The 24,676-nt window shown below is 39.4% G+C and overlaps 1 protein-coding gene across 16 annotated transcripts in view; it reads left to right on the forward strand.

Moving 5' to 3' along the window:
* The window catches only part of LOC105475333 (SRSF protein kinase 2), a 296,256-nt gene that overhangs the window by 112,243 nt on the left and 159,337 nt on the right, over positions 1 to 24,676 (forward strand). For 9 of the 16 annotated variants that reach the window (XM_071094728.1, XM_011730505.3, XM_071094720.1 and 6 more), the window contains one exon: positions 22,622 to 22,685. The exons of 6 other annotated variants lie outside the window; for them this stretch is intronic. In XM_071094728.1, the coding sequence (XP_070950829.1) occupies positions 22,648 to 22,685 (38 nt within the window). In that variant the 5' untranslated portion in view covers positions 22,622 to 22,647. Of the gene's footprint in view, positions 1 to 22,404; positions 22,686 to 24,676 lie in introns of those variants that run through there. One more of the 16 variants, XM_011730508.3, reaches the window with a different exon arrangement.

A 24,676-nucleotide genomic window follows, 5' to 3' on the forward strand; every position in this document is an offset into this window, starting at 1 on the left:
ATCCTTCCACCTCAGCCTCCCAAAATGGTGGACTTACAGATGTGGCCCAACCTATACTTCATTTTGTTGTGCTTTGCTAATATTGTGGTTTTTGTTTTTGTTTTTCTGAAACAAAGTATTGCTCTGTTGTCCACACCTGAGTGCAGTAGTACAATCTCCGCTCACTGCAAGCTCCGCCTCCTGGGCTGAGGTGATCCTCATACTCAGCCTCCTGGGTAGTAGCTGGGACCACAGGTGTGTGCCACCATGCCTGGCTAATTTTTTATATATTTTGTTTGTTTGTTTTGTAGAAACGGGCTTCACCATGTTGTCCAGGCTGTTTTTTTTTTTTTTTTTTTTTAAATACAAATTGAAATTTTGTGACAACTATACATCTTACAAGTCTGTTTGTGCCATGTTTTTTTTTCCCCAAGAGCCTGTGTCTCTGCGTTTGGTAATTCTTGCAGTATTTCAGAAGTTTTCATTATATATCTGTGATGATAGTGATCTGTGATGAGTGATCTTTGACGTTAATATGGTAATTGTTTTGGGCTTCCAAGAACTGTGCTCATATAAGACAGTGAGCTTAGTTGATACACGCTGTGTGTGTTCTGACTGCTCCCCGACCTGTTCTCTGTCTCTCTCCCTCCTCTTTGGCCTTCCTACTTCCTGAGACACAATAGTATTGAAATTAAGCTAGTTAATAATCCTACAATGTCCTGTGAGTGTTTAAGTGAAAGGAAGAGTTACACGTCGTTCACTTTAAATCAAAAGTTAGAAATGATTAACCTTAGGAAGAAGGCATGTCAAAAACTGAGAAGGAGGAAAGCTAGACCTCTTATGACAAACAATTGGACAAGTATGAATGCAAAGGAAAAAATTTTGAAGGAAATTTAAAGTGTTACTCCAGTGGACACAAATGATAATAAAGCAAAACACCCTTATTGCTGATACGGAGAAAGTTTGAATGTTCGTTTTGAATAGAGTATCAGCCAGCCCCAACATAGCCTTAAGCCAAAATCTAATCCAGAGCAAGGCCTTGACTCTCTTCAATTTTGTGAAGGCTGAGAGAGGTGAGGAAGATGCAGAAGAAAAGTTTGAAGCTGGCTCAACCAAAGAGGTTGGCACACGAGGCTGAAGAAAGGAACCTGTCTTCATAACATGAAAGTGCAAGGTGAAGCAGCCAGTACTGATGTACAAGCTTACAGCAAGTTTCCTACCCAGAATATCCTACAGCTGAGATAATTGATGAAGGTGGTGACAATAAACAATAGATTTTCTTAAAAAAAAAAAATTATATTTGCTGGACATGTGGCTCACACCTGTAATCCCGGCACTTTGGGAGGCCAAGGTGGGCAGATTGCTTGAGCGTAGGAGTTTGAGACCAGCGTAGGCAACAAAGTGAGACCTCGTCTCTTAAAAAATAATTATATGTATCTGTATATTTTAGTTCTTGGTGTGAATAATTTATATTTTTATGATCACTTTAATGATAGATACGGGTCTTGCTGTGTTGCTCAGAATGACCTTGAATTCCTGGGCTCAAGAGATCCTCCTGCCTTAGCTTCCCAGAGTGCTGTCGCACACTTAATAGTCTATGGCATAATGTAAACAGGGCTTTTATATGCATTGGGAAACCAAAAAGTTTGTGTGACTTTCTTTATTGAGGGGTCTGGAATTGAACCTGTGATATCCTGGAGGTATGTCTTTATATTTAAGTATACATTGAGAGTGATTTTGTTATTACGTAATGATGTGACTGGAAGGAAGTTATTTTTTATTTTTATTTATTTTTTTGAGACAGAGTCTTGTTCTGTCACCCAGGCTGGAGTGCAGTGGTGCTATCTTGGCTCACTGCAAGCTCCGCCTCCTGGGTTCATGCCTTCTTCCTGCCTCAGCCTCCCCAGTAGCTGGGACTACAGGCGCCTGCCACCACGCCCGGCTAATTTTTTTTTTTTTTTTTTGTACTTTAAGTAGAGACGGGGTTTCACCATGTTGGCCAGGATGTTCTTGATCTCTTCACCTTGTGATCTGCCCACCTCAGCCTCCCAAAGTGCTGGGATTACAGGCGTGAGCCACCACACCTGGCCGCAAATTATTTTTGAAAAAAAGGAAGACTAGAATTTCTGAAAGTTCTGTTCTTGAGAGATTTTATACTTACCTCTTTATTGTGGTAGCCCTTTTGTGGTACGCAGCTTCCTAAGTCAGTGTCTAGACATTTGTCTCCAGCTTCTTTAGCACATGTCTTCCTCCTCTGCATGGTCCAGGAGAGGAGCATCTGGGAGGATGGCTCTACTTACAGACTTGGAGTTTTTATCCTAAATTTTTATCATGTGATTCTCTGTTTCTAACAGCAGTATCTTCCGTAAGCATACTCCACCCATTTTGCAGTAGAAACTTATTTTTGGGCAGCTTAATTAATATGTTATATATATATATATCTCCACCCATTTTGCAGTAGAAACTTATTTTTGGGCAGCTTATATATTATATATTATATATAAACATATTAATAATATATATAATATATAAACATATATAAACATATTAATTAAGCTGCCCAAAAATAAGTTTATTTGAGATAGAGTCTTGCACTTTGCACTGTTGCCCAGGCTGGAGTGCAGTGGCGCGATCTCAGCTCACTGCAACCTCTGCCTCCTGGGATCAAGCAATTCTCCTGGCTCAGCCTCCCGAGTAGCTGGGATTACAGGTGCCCACCACCGTGCCCGGCTAATTTTTTGTATTTTTAGTAGAGACAGGGTTCACTGTGTTGGCCAGGCTGATCTCAAACTCCTGATCTCGTGATCTACTTGCCCGACCTCCCAAAGTGCTGGGATTACAGGCGGGAGCCACCCCACCCAGCCTTGTTTGTTTATTTATTTATTTATTAAGTTCACTGATTTATTTTAGCAATTTTGTTATGTCGTAAGATCCTGCTATGGGTGGAAATGGAAGGGACAGACTGAATTAAGTTTTTCATGCTAGTCTCTTTAGAATGCCAGTTGTACAACTTCCATAAGACTTCCTTTTTAAATGATAGAATAATGTGAGAAGAATTTAGTTGTTCTTTTTTTTCCTTTAATGAACACTCAGAATCCCAACAGAGCATTGCTTTGACCTTGATTAAAGTGTGAATTTTATTTAAAAGTGAAAATTGGCATTTCGGAGGCTATTTATAATGGTGTGATGGCAGTCTTTTTGCATAGTGCCCATTTGAAAGCCATATAACCACAAAAGGCATGCGTTTTAAATGGGGCTTCCTTTGGTAAGACAAGATTATTTAAAATATACATTTTAGTTACACAAATAGTATCTGTAAAAAATTAAAGTGCAAATAAAGGTAAATCTTCCTGCCCATGTTTCCTCTTTCTATACCACATCCCCAGAATAAGGAAAATCATTTTATAGTTATTTTTTATTTTTATTTTTTGAGATGGAGTCTTGAGCTGTCATCCAGGCTGGAGTGCAGTGGTGTGATCTTGGCTCACCACAACCTCCACCTCCTGAGTTCAAGTGATTCTCCTACCTCAGCCTCCCAAGTAGCTGGGATTGAAGGCGTGTGCCATCACACCTGGCAGATTTTTATATTTTTAGTAGAGATGGGGTTTCGTCATGTTGGCCAGGCTGGTCTTGAACTCCTGACCTCAAGTGATCTGTCCTCCTCAGCCTCCCAAAGTGCTGGTATTACAGGCGTGAGCCACTACACCCAGCCATTTTCTAGTTATTTAAGAATATATCCTTCAACTTTGTTTTACATGTATATACACATACATATCTACCTATGAAATATCTATAACAATGATAGTATATTCTGGGTATTCTGCAAGGTACTTTGTAAGAGTTATGTTTTAGATATCTTTATCGGTACAAGTGTATCTTCTGCATCCTTTTCAAATGCTATATATTATGAATGTACCATAGTTCATCTGACAGTTGCACAGCTATTCATTACTTGCTGTTGCATACAGCAATGTGACAAACATCTTTGTTTGATTCTCCTAGGACACAGGTAAATGTCTTTTTAGGGTAGATTTGGGAGAGGAATTGCTGGAGCATACATAGCCAGCATTCTTCATATTTAAGTCAATAAGTAGAATAGCGTTTGGCATGATTGACTACTTGTTTGTAAAATGAATTATGCATTTGCAATATTGTCATTTTAGTTAGATAGGGAGTGCCAGTGTAAAACCAGTGATCTCAATACTGGCTGTGCATCAGAATTGCTTGTGGAACTTTTTAGGTGTTACCACCTCCAGAGAGTGATTTGTTTGGTCTGTAAATCAGTACAGCTGTCCTTTAGCATGAAGAGTAAAATTAAATACAGAGGATGCATTCTGAGACTGTCTTAGAATGCCCAAATTACCCAGCGCTTAACTTAAATGTAGTTAACCTCATAAACTGCAGTCAAATCTAGCAAAAAATTTTGATCTTCTTTATGGACTGTTAATATGTTAATGACTTTTACCCTCCAAACACTTAGCACAGTAAATCTAATAAATAATTGTTTTAAGATTAACAGAGAGGACAAAAGAAATTATTTGTAGAGGGATGGAGCAGCTAGATTATAAACTCGAAGTCTGAATATGACTGGATTTGTAGGATTGCATCATAGCTTTTATAGATATTATGAGTGTAAAGGAATGTTATTGAAAAATTTGAGGACATTTGAAAGTGGAGATGCATAGAACATAGTGGCTGAGAACCCAAACCCCGTACATAGAATGTCTCGGTACAGATTTTCCCTCTACCACAGTGGCTCTGTGATCTTTGACAAATTGCTTAGCCATTTTGTACCTCAGTTTTCCCATAAAATGGAGATAATGCGATAGTATTTATTTTACAGGGATATGGGAGTATCAACAGAATTATTTTATGTAAAGCAAATAGATGCATGTCTGATACATTGTAACTGGTGTAAAATGCTAGTTGTTTCTGTTTGTATTTTGTATCAGGCAGTTCTTGCATTGCAATAACGCAATACCTGAGGCTGGGTAATGTTTAAAGAAAAGAGATTTAATTGGCTCATGGTTCTGCAGGCTTTACAAGCATGGGTCCAGCATCTGCTTCTGGTGAGGCCGCAGGAACCTTACAATCATGGTGAAGGCAGAGGGAGAGCAGGTGGTCAGATGGGTTGTGTGGCAAGAGCTGGAGCAAGAGAGAGCGGGAGGAGGTGCCAGATACTTGTAAACAATCAGATCTCATGTGAGCTCACTTGTCACCAAGGGAACAATGCTAAGCCATTCATGAGGGATCCATCCCAGTCCCTGTGATCCAAACACCTCCCACCAGGCCCCACCTCCAAAACTGGGGATTACATTTCAGCAGAAGATTTGAAGGGGACAGATATCTAAACCACATTATCATTTATTTGAAATACAATTATTTTTCTGATATTTTAATGTCAAGCACTTGACATTAAATGCCGTTTCTTTTTTCTTCTACCTTTTTTTTTTTTTTTGAGATGGGGTCTCACTCTTTTGCCCAGTTTAGAGTGCAGTGGTGTGATGTTGGCTCACTGTAACCTCTGCCTTCCAGCTCACGCAGTCCTCCCACCTCAGCCTCCCGAGTAGCTGGGATTACAGGTGTGCATCACCACGCCCAGCTAATTTTTGATTTTTTTTTTTTTGTAGAGATAGGATTTTGCTATATTGCCCAGGCTGGTCTGGAATTCTTGGGCTCAAGTAGTTCTCCTGCCTCCGGCTCCCAAAGTGCTGGAATTACAGGCTGGAGCCACAGCGCCTGGCCAAAATACTGTTTCAGTGTGATTGGAAACTAGCAACTCAGTACATGGCCAAAGCTGATAAAAATGAAGAACTTGGATCCTGGAATATTGACTCAGGGGAACTTGATTATAACAAAGCTAAGACTCTTGTGTGTCCTTGCTGTGTTTAAGACCCTGTATGTTGATTCTTTCTTATTAACTTGGAGAATGAGTTTAGATTTTTGGTTGGTGCATATGTGGGAAACCTCACAAACAGCAAGACAGGAATAAAGTAGACCTAGCCCATTGGGCTAAAGTGTTTGGTACTTCATAATGTTGTATAAAGCACCAAAGCCTTGAAAGTAGATTTTACTATTGCTTGCTGCTGTGAAAGATATTTTTATAGAAATAAGGGACAACTGATGCTTGAGGTGAGAATTTTAGGATTTACAAATGAGAGAAGTGATAATTGACAAATCTCCTGAGGGGTACTGTGTGGGAGTACAGACACAAAATGAATTGTGGTGAATTGACAAGCCTTATAAATAGCTCCATGAAGCTTAATATTTTTCCTTGAGCATGATATAAGATTTTTTAATTTTACTTTTAAATTTCAATCACCTATTGAATCTTTAATTTTGACTGTATAGTTGGTTATGTTTCTGCCCTACTTAAAAGTAGGATTTCTTTGTATGGCATAGAAGGTGCTCTGGAACAGGCTCTGCCATTATCTCTGGCTTCTTTTCTTACTAGTACCTACTTAAGTCCTGTCAGCCACCAAAACCACTCAGATGGCGCACATGAGAGGTTCTCTGTAGCTTTGCATGTGCCATGTTTTTCTGAGTGGGCCCAATCTTCATTTCTTCACTTGGCAAAGTCATTCTGACCTTTATAACCAAGCCCAAATGCCCTTGATGACTGCTCCCTTTCCTCAGTCAGATTGATAACTTCCTCCTTTCATGCTCTGTAGCACAGCTGTGGAGTTTGGCTTTGGTGTTAGACAGCCTGGTTTCTTATCCTGGCTTAGTTACATACTAGCTCTGCAGTTTTTCTTTTTCTTTCCTTTTTTTTTTTACCTGGAAAAAAAAAATAGCCCTAATAACTTGTCAGCATTGTAATCATTTTTTGTTTTTTGTTTGTGTTGAGACAGAGTCCCTGTCTGTTGCCCAGGCTGGAGTGCAGTGGCACCATCACGGCTCACTACAGCCTCGACTTCCTGGGCTCAGTCTCCACTTCAGCCTCTTGAGTAGCTGGGACCACAGGCGTACACCACCACACCTGGCTAGTTTTTTTGTATTTTTTGTAGAAACGGTATCTCACCATGTTACGTAAGCTGGTCTTGAACTCCTGGGCTCAAACGACCTGCCTGCCTCGATTTTAATCATTTTAAAGTGTACAATTTAATAGCTTTTAGCGTATTCACAGTATTTTGAAACTATCGCTATTACATAATTCCAGAGCATTTTCATCACCTCAAAGAGGACCTCTTTGTGTTAGCAAACACTCCTCATTCCCACCCTGCCCTAACCACAATCACTAACCTACTGTCTGTGTTGATGGATTTCTCTATTCTGGACAATTTACACACATGGAATCATACAATATTTGTTATGTGCCTGGCTTCTTTGACTTAGCATAATGTTTTCAACGTTCAGCCATGCGGTAGCATGTATTAGTACTCTTTCTTTTTTCTTTTTTTTTATTATACTTTAAGTTCTAGGGTACATGTGCACAACGTGCAGGTTTGTTACATATGTATACATGTGCCATGTTGGTGTGCTGCACCCATTAACTCGTCATTTACATTAGGTATATCTCCTAATGCTACCCCCTCCCCACAATAGGACCCGGTGTGTGATGTTCCCCTTCCCGTGTCCAAGTGTTCTCATTGTTCAATTCCCACCTATGAGTGAGAACATGCAGTATTTGGTTTTCTGTTCTTGTGATAGTTCGCTGAGAATGATGGTTTCCAGCTGCATCCATGTCCCTACCAAGGACACCAACTCATCCTTTTTTATGGCTGCATAGTATTCCATGGTGTATATGTGCCACATTTTCTTAATCCAGTCTGTCACTGATGGACATTTGGGTTGATTCCAAGTCTTTGCCATTGTGAATAGTGCCACAATAAACATACATGTGCATGTGTCTTTATAGCAGCATGACTTATAATCCTTTGGGTATATACCCAGTAATGGGATGGCTGGGTCAAATGGTATTTCCAGTTCTAGATCCTTGAGGAATCGCCTCACCGTTTTCCACAATGGTTGAACTAGTTTACAATCCCACCAACAGTGTAAAAGTGTTCCTATTTCTCCACATCCTCTCCAGCACCTGTTATTTCCTGATTTTTTAATGATTGCCATTCTAACTGGTGTGAGATGGTATCTCATTATGGTTTTGATTTGCATTTCTCTGATGGCGAGTGATGATGAGCATTTTTTCATGTGTCTGTTGGCTGTATGAATGTCTTCTTTTGAGAAGTGTCTGCTCATATCCTTTGCCCACTTTTTGATGGGGTAGTTTGATTTTTTTCTTGTAAATTTGATTGAGTTCTTTATAGGTTCTGGATATTAGCCCTTTGTCAGATGAGTGGATTGCAAAAATTTTCTCCCATTCTGTAGGTTGCCTGTTCACTCTGATGGTAGTTTCTTTTGCTGTGCAGAAGCTTTTTAGTTTAATTAGATCCCATTTGTCAATTTTGGCTTTTGTTGCCGTTGCTTTTGGTGTTTTAGACATGAAGTCCTTGCCCATGCCTATGTCCTGAATGGTATTACCTAGGTTTTCTTCTAGGGTTTTTATGGTTTTAGGTCTAACATTTAAGTCTGTAATCCATCTTGAATTAATTTTTGTATAAGGAGTAAGGAAAGGATCCTGTTTCAGCTTTCTACTTATGGCTAGCCAATTTTCCCAGCACCATTTATTAAATAGGGAATCATTTCCCCATTTCTTGTTTTTGTCAAGTTTGTCAAAGATCAGATGGCTATAGATGTGTGATATTATTTCTGAGGGCTCTGTTCTGTTCCATTGGTCTGTATCTCTGTTTTGGTACCAGTACCATGCTGTTTTGGTTACTGTAGCCTTGTAGTATAGTTTGAAGTCAGGTAGAATGATGCCTCCAGCTTTGTTCTTTTGACTTAGGATTGTCTTGGCAATGCGGGCTCTTTTTTGGTTCCATATGAACTTTAAAGCAGTTTTTTCCAATTCTGTGGAGAAAGTCATTGGTAGCTTGATGGGGATAGCATTGAATCTATAAATTACTTTGGGCAGTATGGCCATTTTCATGATGTTGATTCTTCCTATCCATGAGCATGGTATGTTCTTCCATTTGTTTGTGTCCTCTGTTATTTCACTGAGCAGTGGTTTGTAGTTCTCCTTGAAGAGGTCCTTTACATCCCTTGTAAGTTGGATTCCTAGGTATTTTATTCTCTTTGAAGCAATTGTGAATGGAATTTCATTCATGATTTGGCTCTCTGTTTGTCTGTTACTGGTGTATAAGAATGCTTGTGATTTTTGCACATTGATGTTGTATCCTGAGACTTTGCTGAAGTTGCTTATCAGCTTGAGATTTTGGGCTGAGATGATGGGGTTTTCTAAATATACAATCATGTCATCTGCAAACAGGGACAATTTGACTTCTTCTTTTCCTAACTGAATACCCTTGATTTCTTTCTCTCACCTGATTGCCCTAGCCAGAACTTCCAACAGTATGTTGAATAGGAGTGGTGAGAGGGCATCCTTGTCTTGTGCCGGTTTTCAAAGGGAATGCTTCCAGTTTTTGCCCATTCAGTATGATATTGGCTGTGGGTTTGTCATAAATAGCTCTTATGATTTTGAGATACGTTCCATCAATACCGCATTTATTGAGAGTTTTTAGCATGAAGGGCTGTTGAATTTTGTTAAAGGCCTTTTCTGCATCTATTGAGATAATCATGTGGTTTTTGTCTTGGGTTCTGTTTATATGCTGGATTACGTTTATTGATTAGCGTATGTTGAACCAGCCTTGCATCCCAGGGATGAAGGCCACTTCATCATGGTGGATAAACTTTTTGATGTGCTGCCGGATTCAGTTTGCCAGTATTTTATTGAGGATTTTTGTATCGATATTCATCAGGGATGTTGGTCTAAAATTCTCTCTTTTTGTTGTATCTCTGTCAGGCTTTGGTATCAGGATGATGTTGGCCTTGTAAAATGAGTTAGGGAGGATTCCCTCTTTTTTCTATTGATTGGAATAGTTTCAGAAGGAATGGTACCAACTCCTCGTTGTACCTCTGGTAGAATTCAGCTGTGAATCCGTCTGGTCCTGGACTTTTTTTGGTTGGTAGGCTATTAATTATTGCTTTAATTTCAGAGCCTGCTATTGGTCTATTCAGGGATTCAACTTCTTCCTGGTTTAGTCTTGGGAGAGTGTAAGTGTCCAGGAAATTATCCATTTCTTCTAGGTTTTCTAGTTTATTTGCGTAGAGGTGTTTATAGTATTCTCTGATGGTAGTTTGTATTTCTGTGGGTTCGGTAGTGATATCCCCTTTATCATTTTTTATTGCGTCTATTTGGTTTTTCTCTCTTTTCTTCTTAATTAGTCTTGCCAGCCGTCTATCAATTTTGTTGATCTTTTCAAAAAAAACCAGCTCCTGGATTCATTGATTTTTTTGGAGGGTTTTTTGTGTCTCTATCTCCTTCAGTTCTGCTCTGATCTTAGTTATTTCTTGCCTTCTGCTGGCTTTTGAATGTGTTTGCTCTTGCTTCTCTAGTTCTTTTAATTGTGATGTTAGGGTATCAATTTTAGATCTTTCCTGCTTTCTCTTGTGGGCATTTAGTGCTATAAATTTCCCTCTACACACAGCTTTAAATGTGTCCCAGAGATTCTGGTATGTTGTATCTTTGTTCTCATTGGTTTCAAAGAACATCTTTATTTCTGCCTTCATTTCGTTATGTACCTAGTAGTCATTCAGGAGCAGGTCGTTCAGTTTCCATGTAGTTGAGCAGTTTTGATTGAGTTTCTTAGTCCTGAATTCTAGTTTGATTGCACTGTGTTCTGAGAGACAGTTTGTTATAATTTCTGTTCTTTCACATTTTATGAGGAGTGCTCTACTTCCAACTATGTGGTCCATTTTGGAATAAGTGCGATGTGGTACTGAGAAGGATGTGTATTCTGTTGATTTGGGGTGGAGAGTTCTGTAGATGTCTATTAGGTCCGCTTGGTGCAGAGTTGAGTTCAATTCCTGGATATCCTTGTTAACTTTCTGTCTCGTTGATCTGTCTAATGTTGACAGTGGGGTGTTAAAGTCTCCCATTATTATTGTATGGGAGTCTGAGTCTCTTTGTAAGTCTCTAAGGACTTGCTTTATGAATCTGGGTGCTCCTGTATTGGGTGCATATATATTTAGGATAGTTAGCTCTTCCTGTTGAATTGATCCCTTTACCATTACATAATGGCCTTCTTTGTCTCTTTTGATCTTTTATAGTTTAAAGTCTGTTTTATCAGAGACTAGGATTGCAACCCCTGCTTTTTTTTGTTTTCCATTTGCTTGGTAGATCTTCCTCCGTCCCTTTATTTTGAGCCTATGTGTGTCTCAGCATGTGAGATGGGTCTCTTGAATACAGCAAACTGATGGGTCTTGACTCTTGATCCAATTTGCCAGTCTGTGTCTTTTAATTGGACCATTTACTCTATTTACATTTAAGGTTAATATTGTTATGTGTGAACTTGATCCTGTCATTATGATATTAGCTTGTTATTTTGCTCGTTAGTTGATGCAGTTTCTTCCTAGCATCGATGGACTTTACATCTTGACATGTTTTTGCAATGGCTGGTACCTGTTGTTCCTTTCCGTGTTTAGTGCTTCCTTCAGGATCTCTTGTAGGACAGGCCTGGTGGTGACAAAATCTCTAAGCATTTGCTTGTCTGTAAAGGATTTTATTTCTCCTCACTTTGAAACTTAGTTTGGCTGGATATGAAATTCTGGGTTGAAAATTCTTTTCTTTAAGAATGTTGAATATTGGCCCCCACTCTCTTCTGGCTTGGAGAGTTTCTGCCGAGAGATCTGCTGTTAGTCTGATGGGCTTCCCTTTGTGGGTAACCCGACCTTTCTCTCTGGCTGCCCTTAATAGTTTTTCCTTTATTTCAACTTTGGTGAATATGACAATTCTTTCAACAGTATTCTGTAGTTTTTAGTGTACAAGCGTTGTACTTCCTTGATTAAATTTGTAAATATTTTATTTTTGCTGCTTTTGTAAGTGAAACTGTTGAGCTTTGGGATCTTTTTTTGTTTGTTTTTTGTTTCCCTTAGCAACAGGGTCTCAGTGTATTGCCCAGGTGGAGTGCAGTGGCTATCCACAGGGGTGATCATAGTGCACTATATCCTCAAACTTCAAGGCTCAAGTGATCCTCCTGCCTCAGTCTCCACGTAGCTAGGACTGCAGACATTTGCCACTGCAACTGGTGGGGAGCACTGGAGTCTTGAGCAAATTTAGCTTTCAATTTCTATGCATGTTAAATGGAAATTATTAGGTTGGTGCAAATGTAATTGCCGTTTTTGCAGTTGAAAGTTATAGAGCCAGACGCGGTTGCTCATGCTTGTAATCCCAGCACTTTGGGAGGCTGAGGTGGATGGATCACTGGAGGTCAGGAGTTTGAGACCAGCCCGCTGACATGGTGAAACCTGTCTCTACTAAAAATACAAAAATTAGCTGAGCGTGGTGGCCAGCGCCTGTAATCTCAGCTACTTGGGAGGCTGAGGCAGCAGAACCACCTGAACCTGGGAGGCGGAGGTTGCAGTGAACTGAGATCGTGCTACTGCACTCCAGCCTGGGCGACCTAGCCAGACTCCTGTCTCAGAAAAAGGGGGGGAAAATAACCAAAACCCAAACAACAACAAAAAAGAGGAAAAATGGGTTGAAAGTTAATGTGAGTTGAGAGTTAGGGGCACTAATTCTTATGCCTTTTTTTTTTTTTAATGTCTTGTTTTCTTATACATGTAAATAGCCTCCTAGAATAATTTTACCACCTCTTAACATAATAAAGTTTCTTTTTGAGATGATTGGGTAGGTGTTGGCTTACCAAAGAAGTTAGAAATCAGACATTCATTGCCTTGGTGAATTCACTGTTGTTTGTATGCAAAAATTGCAGATGAAATTAAAACATCTTAATTTTTGACTTTTTTTTTTTTTTTTTTTTTTTTAAGACAGAGTGTTGCTCTGTCACCCTGGCTGGCATGCAGTGGCATGATCTCAGTCTTCGCTCTCACTGCAACCTCCACCTGCCAGGTTCAAGCGATTCTTGTGCCTCAGTCTCCCAAGTAGTGGGGATTACAGGCATGTGCCACCACACCCGGCTAATTTTTGTATTTTTAGTAGAGATGGAGTTTCATCATATTATCCAGGCTGGTCTTGAATTCCTGACCTCAAGCAGTCTGCCCACTTCAGCCTCCCAAAGTGCTGGGGTACAGACGTGAGCCACTGTGCTTGGCTTAATTTTTGACTTTGTATGTGCCAATATCAGTGAACCAAGTAGTTTCAGTTGTCTTTTAATTAATATCTGGTATGAGAAAACTATCTCTTAAGATTATAAAAATACTTATTTTTTCTGAGTATTACTCTATGATGTAATTTGTAAAATTTATGTGTTGTATCAGTAAAATAAATGATGCTCATATTTTAAGAATAATGCAGGAAAAGCTTTAAAACTTGGCCTCATACTGAACACAGCATTGGGTGTCAGCTTGAGTGTAACAGCTCATAGCTATCTAAGAACTTGTGTTACTTCTTCTGTCTGCTTGACAGAGTCAGAGAAAAAGAGGCTTTGTTCTGTCAAGAGGCCGGATTAACTATTAGTGATACTTTGCTGTAGTGAGTGAGAAACCTTTAGATAGTTTTCAGAGACTGGTTTCACCACATTTCATTGCTAACAGGGGAATGATGGTGAGAGGAATAAAATTAGGAATTTATTTAATACATTGTTGTATTTAGTTCTGAAATTTTATACCAAAACACTGGTAACAAACAGTTTTGGTGAACTGTGAAGTTTTAGTGTATCCATGAGGCCTTTAGACTGGGTGGTCTGAGGTTCCTCTCTGCCTTCTTGCTTGTTGGCTTTCTTTCACACCCTCCTGGGGGTAGGGGAAATAGGGATCCCATTTTTGGAGAGAATGACTCACTTTTCTTGCCAGAACTTAGAAATCAGTGGCAAACCCCTTTCCTTTTGAACTATTATTTCTCTTGGGTTATAAATTGTACCCAGAATAATAATTTTAAAAGTAACAGAAAAACGTTCCTCTCAAACAGAGTTTCTCATAAGTGGTACCAGCGGCTACCTTGAAAGTTCTAAATCAGAAACCTAACCAGCCTGAGACTACCTCCTTTTCCTCTTTCATTATCTTCCGCCTGCACCAACACCACCGCCTCCCCCTCCCCCTCCCCCTCCCCCCCCGCCCTCTGGCACCCCCACTGTAAAGTTTGGAGTGACCATGACATAGTCTATGGGCACTGTGTTCAGGAGCACAAACCATCTTGCTTTGGAATTGCAGCAGGGGAAAGCTGGTACTGGCAAAGGCTGCGTTTAAGGAAGTGGGTGGAACTGGGACTTCATCTTGAAAAATGAAATCACAATCTGAAAGTAAGCCTATTTTATTTAAAAAACTTAAATTGTAATAGAAAATATGTACTTATTTTTAGAATGAACTAAGTTTATACCAAGTGTTGATTGTTTTTGGTGTACATTTCCATACTAAGTTGTGTAATAACATGATTGGACATCTTTTGGGTTATAATGCAGCCATAATGAAGGGCATTTTTACTATTTTTTTTTCTTTTTTTCTTTCTCTCTTTCTCTCCTTCCTTCCCCTTTCCCCTTCCCCTTTCCTCTTTCCCCTTCCGCACTCCCCCTTACTTCTTTCCCCTTCTGCCTTCCCCCTTCCCCCTTTTCCCTTTCCCCTTTCCCCTTTCCTCTTTCCTCTTTCCTTTCTTCTTTTTCTTTCCTTCTTCATGGAGTCTTGCTCTGTTAACCAGGCTGGAGTATAGTGGTATAGTCTCAGCTCACCGCAACCTCCGTCTCCTGAGTCCAAACGATTCTCTTGCCTCAGCTTCCCAAGTAGCTCGGACTACAGCCATGTGTCACAACACCTGGCTTTTTTTTTTTTTTTCGTATTTTTATTAGAGATGGGGCTTCACCGTGTTTGCCAGGCTGGTCTCGAACTGCTGACCTCAGGTGATATCCCAAAGTGCTGGGATTACAGTTGTGAGCCACTGCCCCTGGCCTCATTTTTGCAAATTAAGGGCTTTGTTATGTATTCTCTTTCAGTCTCTAATAATCAGATAATTATCTTTTTTTTTTTGAAACAGAGTCTCACTCACCCAGGCTGGAGTGCAGTGGCATGATCTCAGCTCACTGCAACCTCTGCCTCCGGCTCAAGCTATTTTCCTGCCTCAGCCTCCCTAGTAGCTGGAATTATAGGCATGCTCTACCACACCTGGCTACTTTTTGTATTTTTAATAGAGACGGGGTTTCACTTTGTTGGCCAGGCTGGTTTCGAACTCCTGATCTCCAGTGATCTGCCTGCCTCAGCCTCCCAAAGTGCGGGGATTACAGGCATGAGCCCCACCGCGCCCGGCCTCAAATAATTATTCTTGAGGCACTTAGCATGTTATTGTCCTTGTTGATTTTTCTCTTCATTTACAAACCTCATAAACTTCTCCTCTATCCTCATTTATCAATGATTTTGCCTGGAACTCTAGAATTTCTTTAGTATTTTCTGTCAACTTTGTCACTTTTTTCATCTTTTGCAGATTTTAAGTTTTCACTTGGCCCGAGATTTGTATTTTATTGGATTGTTAGACTGTGTGATTATTAATGAGCGTGACAAAGGATTTTGATGGGTGGGGATAAAAGTTAGTGATAATTGGGGATAGTTTTTTGAATGCTCAGTTTACCAATGATGATTTTTATGTTTGCAGAATTTCTGCTTTTCTGTGAATTCTTATAATAGAGGACTTCAGTAATGAACACTGGGATAGCACTCCCTTTTAAGGCTAAACTGGCCTTAGCAGATGTTGGTCAGTTAATCATCCACCCTCCTAGATTACGCAGAGGAATTGCTTTATTCTTGCACCTTTGTGAACATTCCCTTATGAGTCAGTCAGTTTTGAGTCAGGACCTCAATACGTGGCTTCAGATAGTAGTATCAGAAATTGGCACCTGAGCCAGAAAAGCCTCTGCGGGCCTTTTGCATTTCAGTGAGAAGTCTCTTAAAAATACTAAGTTGGAGACACCAAGAAGGGCTCTGTAAGCATGTATCCCGAGGCAGTAGAATGTGTAAACATGTGAAATAGAAGAAGCAGTTAATTGGCAGTGGCAGGAGAAGTAGAATTAGGATGGGAGAAGTGTTGAAACCCCAGAATAGTGGAGCATTAAAGTGGAGAACTATCCCACTGAACACCTGGAAGTATTGATTTGGGAGCTGCTCTGACTTCTGAAGAAGCGTGTGGTTTTGAGGCCTGCTGAGGCATTTTCCTCTTAACTTCTAGGTATATTCTTGCAGTATTAACCTGTCATTTCAGGCAACCTTAACTACTCAGGAGGCTGAGGTGGGAGGATTGCTTGAGCCCAGGAGTTTGAGACCCCAGTGAGCTATAGTTGCACCATTGCACTTCGGCTTCGGTGACAGAGCAAGACTCTGTCCCTTAAAAAAAAAAAAATCTTCCTTATGTACACCCCAAACAAAATTAAGTTTGTGGATGATTATGTAAAGAATTTGGCAAGTGAAAGGAAGCTTATTAAATTTGCCAGAATTATTCCCATGGAAAAAGGACGTAGCTCTAAGAATTTAGGTAGAATAATCTGCCCAGTTATTATGTCTTTTTAAATTTCCACTTCACGTAAGTCATAGAGTCCTCATGCTCAGGTTTAGTGATCTGAATGACAAAGGAGCATATCATGCCCACAGCTTCCGTGTGTTCTTATGCTCCCCTCACTCCTAGGATTCTAGGTAGATTCAGGATGGCTCCATTTTTCTCCTAGGATGTCTCTATCTTTGAAGCACCACCCCTATGGGACGTCATTCTGAGTAGAGTTACTGGTAATCTGCTGCTCCTCATCAGGGTTCCAGGGGCTTGGCTTAATGCTGGACTGATAGCCCTTAGTGTTCCAGGAGCCTTAAACTTCTAGTGTGTTACAGCGTAGACAGGTGAAGCATTAGAGCTACTAGGCCATTAACTGAAGAGTTAAAAACTGTTCATCTTCATAAGGAGTTTGAGTATCTTTTAAGGTGTGAGTAAAAACGAGAATAAAAGAGTTATGAGGAAGATCTGTAGGTTTGATCAAGAGAATGAATAGGGAAATCACAGTGAATTGTTGGCTTTGAGGGATGTATATAAGGGGATGAATAAGAAGAGTATCATGCCCCAAATGATTAGTTGTTTTAATCAGGAAAGCTGATTAATAAGGATGATTTGAATTGATTGAAGATATAAGAAAATAGCATTTTAAAAACTGATTTAAAATAAGGTTGAAATGTCCTACTGTTACCAAAATGCCAGGGGTCTGGTGTAGGTCCTGCTGCTCTCCACACAGAAAGTGAATCACTGGCTGGGCACGGTGGCTCATGCCTGTAATCCCAGCACTTTGGGAGGCCGAGGCAGGTGGATCACTTGAGGTCAGTTTCTGTGTTTATCCAAAAGAACAGCCTATGGGACTATTGGGTGGGTTTTACTATTTGGGTTGTTGAGGTTCTTGGAAATTTTACTGTAGGTCTCAGCAACAGTAATCTTCTGGAGAGGATGAAGAATGTGATTGCCTCCAGTAGTTTACCTTCTTGCCCGTTAAATTTCCCCTTTATAAATTCATGTGGTTCAGCTATTATATGATCTCTGAGGATCAGTCTAGTTCTAAAATTGCTTGGATCTTTGATTAAGTGTATCTGGAGATGTATATTTAAGAATAAATTGACGTAGCTCAGTTGTAACTAACATTAGATTGACTGTAACGGGCTGAGAAGATTATGAAGGTGTCAACAACCAGTGTCTGACATGCCAGGCTGTCTGAATTGAACAGTCAGGTGCCTGTCCTTAGGGAAGCAATGGTCTCATGGGGACTGAAACAAGTAATTTATGTATTTTAGTAATTTGGTAATGCAAATATAGAGACGTAGAGGAGGTGAACTTAATTCTGGGAAGGTGTTTGTGTGGAGGGAACATTTGGGACTGGGATTAGAAAAGTGAGTTGGGTAGCTGGGAGTGGTGGTGCCCACCTGTAATCCCAGCTACTTGTGGGGCTGAGGCAGGAGAATCATTTGAACTTGGGAGGCAGAGGTTGCAGTGAGCTGAGATTCCAGCACTACACTCCACTCTGGGTGACAGAATGAGACTCTGTCTCCAAAAAAAAAAAAAAAAAAAAAAAAGCGAGTTGGGTGTGCAAGGGAGACAACAGTGGCATTCTAGGGAAAGGAAACCGTATACGACTTAGTGGCGTGAACAAGCATGGCATGCCTGGGGAGCCACATAGAGTAGAACTCAGTATTTCCAGAGCATATGATATAAAAAAGGGAGAATGGAGGGAAAGGTATTTCTTTTTCTTTTCTTTTCTTTTTTTTTTTTTTTTTTTGAGACGGAGTCTCTCTCTGTCACCCAGGCTGGAGTACAGTGGCACGATCTTGGCTCACTGCAGCCTCCATCTCCCAGGTTCATGCCATTCTCCTGCCTCAGCCTCCTGAGTAGCTGGGACTACAGGCACCCGCCACTGTGCCCGGCTAATTTTTTTTTATTTTTAGTAGAGACGAAGTTTCACTGTGTTAGCCAGGATGGTCTTGATCTCCTGACCTTCGTGATCCGCCTGCCTTGGCCTCCCAAAGTGCTGGGATTACAGGTGTGAGCCACTGTGCCTGGCCGGGAAGGATACTTCAGATGAGATTGGGGAAACTAGCCTGGGATCCCTGAAACATTTGAGGTTTGGTAAGGCAATGGCATTGCTGTTCACTGAGATAAGGAGTATAAAATAAGACATTAGGTTTATAAGTTCATGGGTTCAATTTTAGACATTGCATTCAAGCCATGCAGCGACTGTCTAGGTGAAAATGTCAAGTAGGGGTTGGAGGATATGTGGTTCTGGGTTGTAGGAGAGAATATTGGGCTGGAAGCTAAGATACAGTTATCATCAATGCCCTGTAGTTCTTGATGGTGAGGGTGTATGTAGATAGAAGGGTCAGTGAGTGAAAAGAGGGTCCTTGTAGGTATCACCAGCATTTAAGGGCTTGCATGGAATATAACGGTCTTGCAAAGTACCCAGAGTTAGGAGGAGAAAGCAAATGTAAGAGCATTAAAAAAAGCCACAAAAACTTATGTCCTCCTATAATGTTATTTAGCAGTTAAAAAACAAAATTATGACTAAAAATAAAGCAACTATAATTTAAAATGTTTATTCAAACTACACAGGAACTGCTTGCCTATTTTCTGTGTGAAATAAGCAAGTGTGGTCTTAAGGTGGGAGTAGGGCAGATGGTAAAGGATTGATTAAAGGCTGAGATGTAGAAGGAGCTGTTGAGTGTACTGTCAAGCATTTTCAGATTACATCCGTAGGGAATACAACTATTAAATAAACAGGTTGATGGATTTTTTTGCACTCATTGGTCTAAATGTATACATGGAGACAGTGGGTGCTGCTTTGGAAGAAGCAAGAAGTGGTAAGCAAGGGAGTCATTTTAGAATTGTGAGGATGCGTCATTTTAAAATGACAAGAGAGTCATTTTAAAATCTGACTTGTAAAAGCCGACTGGATTTCTATATCAATTCATAGAACAAAATAAATTCTGGAAGTTTCTAAGATTTACATGCAAATACTATTATAAAGCATATTAGAGGAAAATTGGATGAAAATTTTAAAAACTTTCGTGTGAGGAACACGTTTCTAAGTTTATCAGGAAGACCAGAATTTAACAAGTAAAAGATTGGTTGATTTCATTACAGAAAAATAAAGTGTATAGGGTCCCAGATACTACCCTGGAAGTAATTGAAAAAAATTCCAAAACAACTGACTGATTGAGGGGGAAAGTGTTTGCAGTGTGTGTAAGAAGGTGTCCTGAGCATGGTCAAGGGAACGGATGGCTCAAGAGGTGGACGTTCAAGAGTCTGTGGATTGAGGAGCCTGGAGTCCATAGCCAGGTCTTTTGTAATAAGTCATGTCAGTATGGAAATCCAGGTACCCCCGATTATGGCAGATGTTGTGGTGGAATGGAAATCAGTTAAATGGCTTCTGGAATTCTTCACGAACCTGGGGAATTACCAGACCTATGGATGATATGGACAGGGAGGAGTTGATGGTAGCATAGATGGAATATGTGGGCCTAAAAGGATACAGTATCAGAGTGTTAACGTTCCTTGATTTCTGAGTCCTTCTGAAGCTATGAACAAATCTGAAGGTTTAGAGATAAGGTGAAAATGAAGTTAGAAACCTTTTCATGTATTATTAGAATCCTCTTTGGTTGGAGCTTCCAGTGTCACCAGAGTATGGTTTATAGCTTGAACTTTTCTTTCCAGTGTTTACAAGATAGGCATTAACTTCATTAGAGCTGTGTAATTTAATCTTGGCCTTTTTCATCTTAAGTGCATTGATTTACATCGGTATACTGAAGTGTGAACTTTTTGTTGTTTTGGAATAAAAACTTGCCATGATGAAGATGGATTCAAGTGTAATCTCTTTTCTGAAGCAGCGAGTTAATACATGGAACACAATTCTCTAGAAAGGGAGGCTGAGATACAGATTAAAGTTAAGTTCCCACCTGCAGTAACACTACAGTGATAAAAAGGGGGATGTTGAGGTTGATGAGAAGAAGGAGAAGGTGGATTTAAACTATGGAAAAACCATTTAACATTGGACAGGCCTCGTATCCTTCATTAACTCATTCAGTAAATAATCATTGAGAGATGAGGCAGGGAAGGCTCACCACATCCCAGGCACAATCTACTTTACTTTCATGGGTTATTTCATTAAATCCTCACCACAGCCTTTCAGATATATGTTATTATCCTCATTTTACAGGAGAGGAGATAGAGGCTTTAGAGAGTTTAAGTAATTTCCCCAAGGTCATATAGCTATTAAAAATGGCAGAGGAGGCCTGGTACGGTGGTTCACACCTGTAATCCCAGCAATTTGGGAGGCTGAAGTGGGTGGATCATCTGAGGTCAGGAGTTCAAGACCAGCCTGACCAACATGGTGAAACCCTGTCTCTACTAAAAAGACAAAAAATTAGCTGGGTGTGGTGGTGGGCGCCTGTAATCCCAGCTACTCTGGAGGCTGAGACAGGAGAATCGCTGGAACCCGAGAGGTGGAGGTTGCAGTGAGCCGAGATTGTGCCATTGCACTCTAGTCTGGGCAAAGAGCGAAACTCCATTTAAAAAAAAAAAGAGGCAGAGGAGCCTCTTCCTAAATCCAAGGCAGAGTGTGAGTTTCTAACACCCTCCTCCTTCCAAAACAAGGGGAGGGGCCCTGCTGAGGGCTCACGGTGGTGCCACGTGCCTGATCCTCAAGGTGAGTCTCAGCACCACCCCACCTATAGGCGCTGTGCTCTCCTCTCCCAGTGGCTAGGCAGCTTGGCTACAGCCTATGATAGATTCTGCTCTCTCATCAGCTATTCATGCCGCTTTTACAATGCTTATTGAAGTTATAAGCTTAAAAATTTGGGGAAATTCCTTATTTTAACAACACTGAGAGGATATTTCTGTACAGGTCCATTGTATTTTATAAAACTAATTTTTATTCTTTTTTCTTTTACATCTTCTCATATTCAACTTTGATTTATATAGTCAACATTTTAAAAAATTAAAATTTGCTTTACTGCTTTAAATAAAAAAAAAACTATTGAGGTCTATTTTGAAATCCTGATACTGTTGAAAACATTTTATTGGCACTACTTTATTTTTAATATGTGAACTTTTTATTATGAAAGCACACTTCAGTTTTAAAAATCCAGTTGGAAATACTTGTTAGGGGTAGGAAAACATCTTTACACATGAAATAGTCTGGGTAATAGGATCATATCAGTTTTATTAACTTAAAATTATGTGCTTTGAGTCAGTCGTTGATGTTTTAAAGGAAACGTATTAGATTGTCTCATTATCTTTTCCCTCTCTTATTTTCACCCTTCCTTCCCTTTTAGTCTATTACCTCCCTTCCAAATCAGTATCAGCAATTATCTTTTAATTAAGTTGAACTGGCGCTTACATTCCTGTTTTAGATGTGTATTGTCAATCCTTTCCTAAAAGGACAAGTATATTATCCCTACTCGGTAAATGGGTGTTGCTGTTCACTTATACTGTACTGCTAAGGAGGAGGGGAAAATTAAGGTATAAAATAAAAAGTCTCTTTCTAGAGGAGTTAGGGACACTAGATGTTAAATGTGTCTGTAATTAAACACAATCAAGAAATTAAAGGTTAAACATTTTGAAATCTATACATTGGGGTTCTGGTTTAATATTTCATTCTTAAGTGACAAAAATGATTCACTGAGCCATATTTTTTAGGGCTAGTGAAATAGAAACAGCCAAGGGTTGCATATCTGTTTATTACAGCCTGTGACGTGAATACCCAGGCTTCTCAAATGATCTAGTATATTTAATTCAGATGTTCAAAATGTCTTGTTTGTATTTTATTTTGCTAAATTGAAAATCATCTTGTAGAGCCATGCTAGTTCTACCTTAAAAAAGAAAACACCCCTCTGCTTTAAAGAAATGGTACTTCCTGCTTTCATAAACAGTCATGTGCATAGTTTAGCAAGGCCTGATGCCTCTGGAGCTTTTTCCCTTTATAGCACCATTGAATCCCAGTCCTAACAGAAGTACTGCGAATCTTGTGGCCTCATTCTGAACAAAAGGGATTAGAGAAGAAAAATCTCTTGATATAAGGCTTGAAAGCAAGGGCAGGCAATCTTGGTTGTGAATATTTTCTGATTTTTCCAGAAATCAAGCAGAAGATTGAGCTGCTGATGTCAGTTAACTCTGAGAAGTCGTCCTCTTCAGAAAGGTACAGCTACATCTCTTGCATGAACAATTAATGGTGTAGCATTGCTAAGAAACAAACCAGGACATATTTTTTTTTTTTTTCTTGTCAAGTTTGCTATATAACGTATTGTCCTGCATGCTGGTATTGTGCTGTATTGAAGATGTGTATTTGGGCAAGCTGTTCTGCTTTTGCAAAGGGTGATTGATTTTTTAAAGAAAAATTGTAAAGCCTAATCAGCTGCAGCATGCACACCATAACACAGCAGACCGCTGGTTCATGTGTGACAGCTGTTGAAGGCTTTAAAAATAATTTAGCTAAAAAGCAAAAAAGAAAATCTTGCTTTTTGAAGGGGAAATACTGTGAGGTTTTCTTCCTACATTTTGAGGTTGCTGCTTTACAGAATTACGAAGGTTATTTGTAAAATGTAGGTTAAAAATACTTGATTTGGGGTTGTAATACATATTTATTCTTATATGGTAAGGGAGTGCCGTTTGTAAATAGCTTAGGAATTGCAAACCCACAGATTAGTCACATTCTGAAAGAGAGATATGATGCTTCTTCAAGTCTGTGCTAGGAAATGGAACAGTCACTGCATGCAGTAATGGTTCATGCCTGCAGGTAAGGACAAAATGACTCAGAAGTATTTTTAAAGCAATTATTTTATCTGTCAATCATGTGATTATATCTGTAAAGAGATATTTCATTAAAATGACTGTTTTGCCTTATAAAAAGCATTAAGATATTTTTATCTGAAATCAGAAATAAGGCTATAGTTGCCTATTTTGATATGCAAATATTGTGTTCAGTTCTGTTTACCAAAATTGTGTATACTACATAATGTCTTAAATTGAGGTTCTTGGGCATACAGTTGATGCTTACCTTTCTCTTGGTGACCTAGTAGGTTATACTTAATATTGATCTTTTATACTTAAGGTATATGTTGATTTATCTTTTTCTAGGGTTAGTTTGCAGGGTTATCTTTTTTGTTCATAGATGTAATATTTAGAAAAAAATGGAGAAATAATGTGGTAGTTAAAGAATGATACAGAAAAAATACAAAAAAATATGAGTTGAAGAACCTACCATGGTAAAATGGATTTATTTAAAGTATGCTAGTATATGAAGGACATAATCTGATGTAAAATTATTTTAAATTGATTTATTAGTATAATCGGGGGAAAAGCTTCTGGCTATAACTTAGGGCATCACAAATAAAAACGATGTTACTGCTTTTGTTAGAGACTGAAAGTAGAAGATTTTAGGACTGCCAGTGTTTATTTTTGTGTGGCTTCTAACTTCTGGTTTGTGGCTAGCCATCTGATCTTAAGCATTCTGTTTGCTGAAATGAGAAACAGTCTTCAGCCTTGTGAACATTCTGCCAGTAAAATGGTGGTGATGGGAAGGGGAGAAGAGGGTGGTGTGCATAGTGAACAAGCTAGGTGTCAGCTGTAATGTTAGTTTTGTACTAGGAAGAGCACACTTAATGAGATGACAGTAATAATTACGTTACCTTTTTGGAGTATCACAAATTCTTTACTGATAAATTGAGAGTTGGACAGAGTGGCTGAATATTATTGAGAAACAAATTAGGAGTGGATGAGGTTTTCTGGCTAAAATACATTCTGTGAGGAAAGGTACTCTAAGATATTTTGGTGATTTTTATTTACTTACCTACACTCTGGTGGTTATTTTATTTACTTACCTACACTCTGGTGGTTATTTGAAGGAAAGGGAGGACGCACGTGGTCATAATGTTAAAGTTTAGAAATCAGCCACTATTGCTTATAACTTCATACACAGTTTTACCAGAGATATAGTTTATGTATTATTATTTCATGGCCATTGTGCTATCCTGACTTAATGATTGATAAATGTAGCTTGTAAATCAGACAACACTTTGCAAACATGGAAGCTGTTTGATTAATGTAGATATATTAAAACAAGAAGATACTCTCCCTCAGCCCTACTTTTTATTAAAAGTCATATAGTAATGAACAGTGAAATCATTTGCC

The sequence above is a fragment of the Macaca nemestrina genome, chromosome 4 (genome assembly GCF_043159975.1).
Source record: "Macaca nemestrina isolate mMacNem1 chromosome 4, mMacNem.hap1, whole genome shotgun sequence".
NCBI classification, from domain to species: domain Eukaryota; kingdom Metazoa; phylum Chordata; class Mammalia; order Primates; family Cercopithecidae; genus Macaca; species Macaca nemestrina.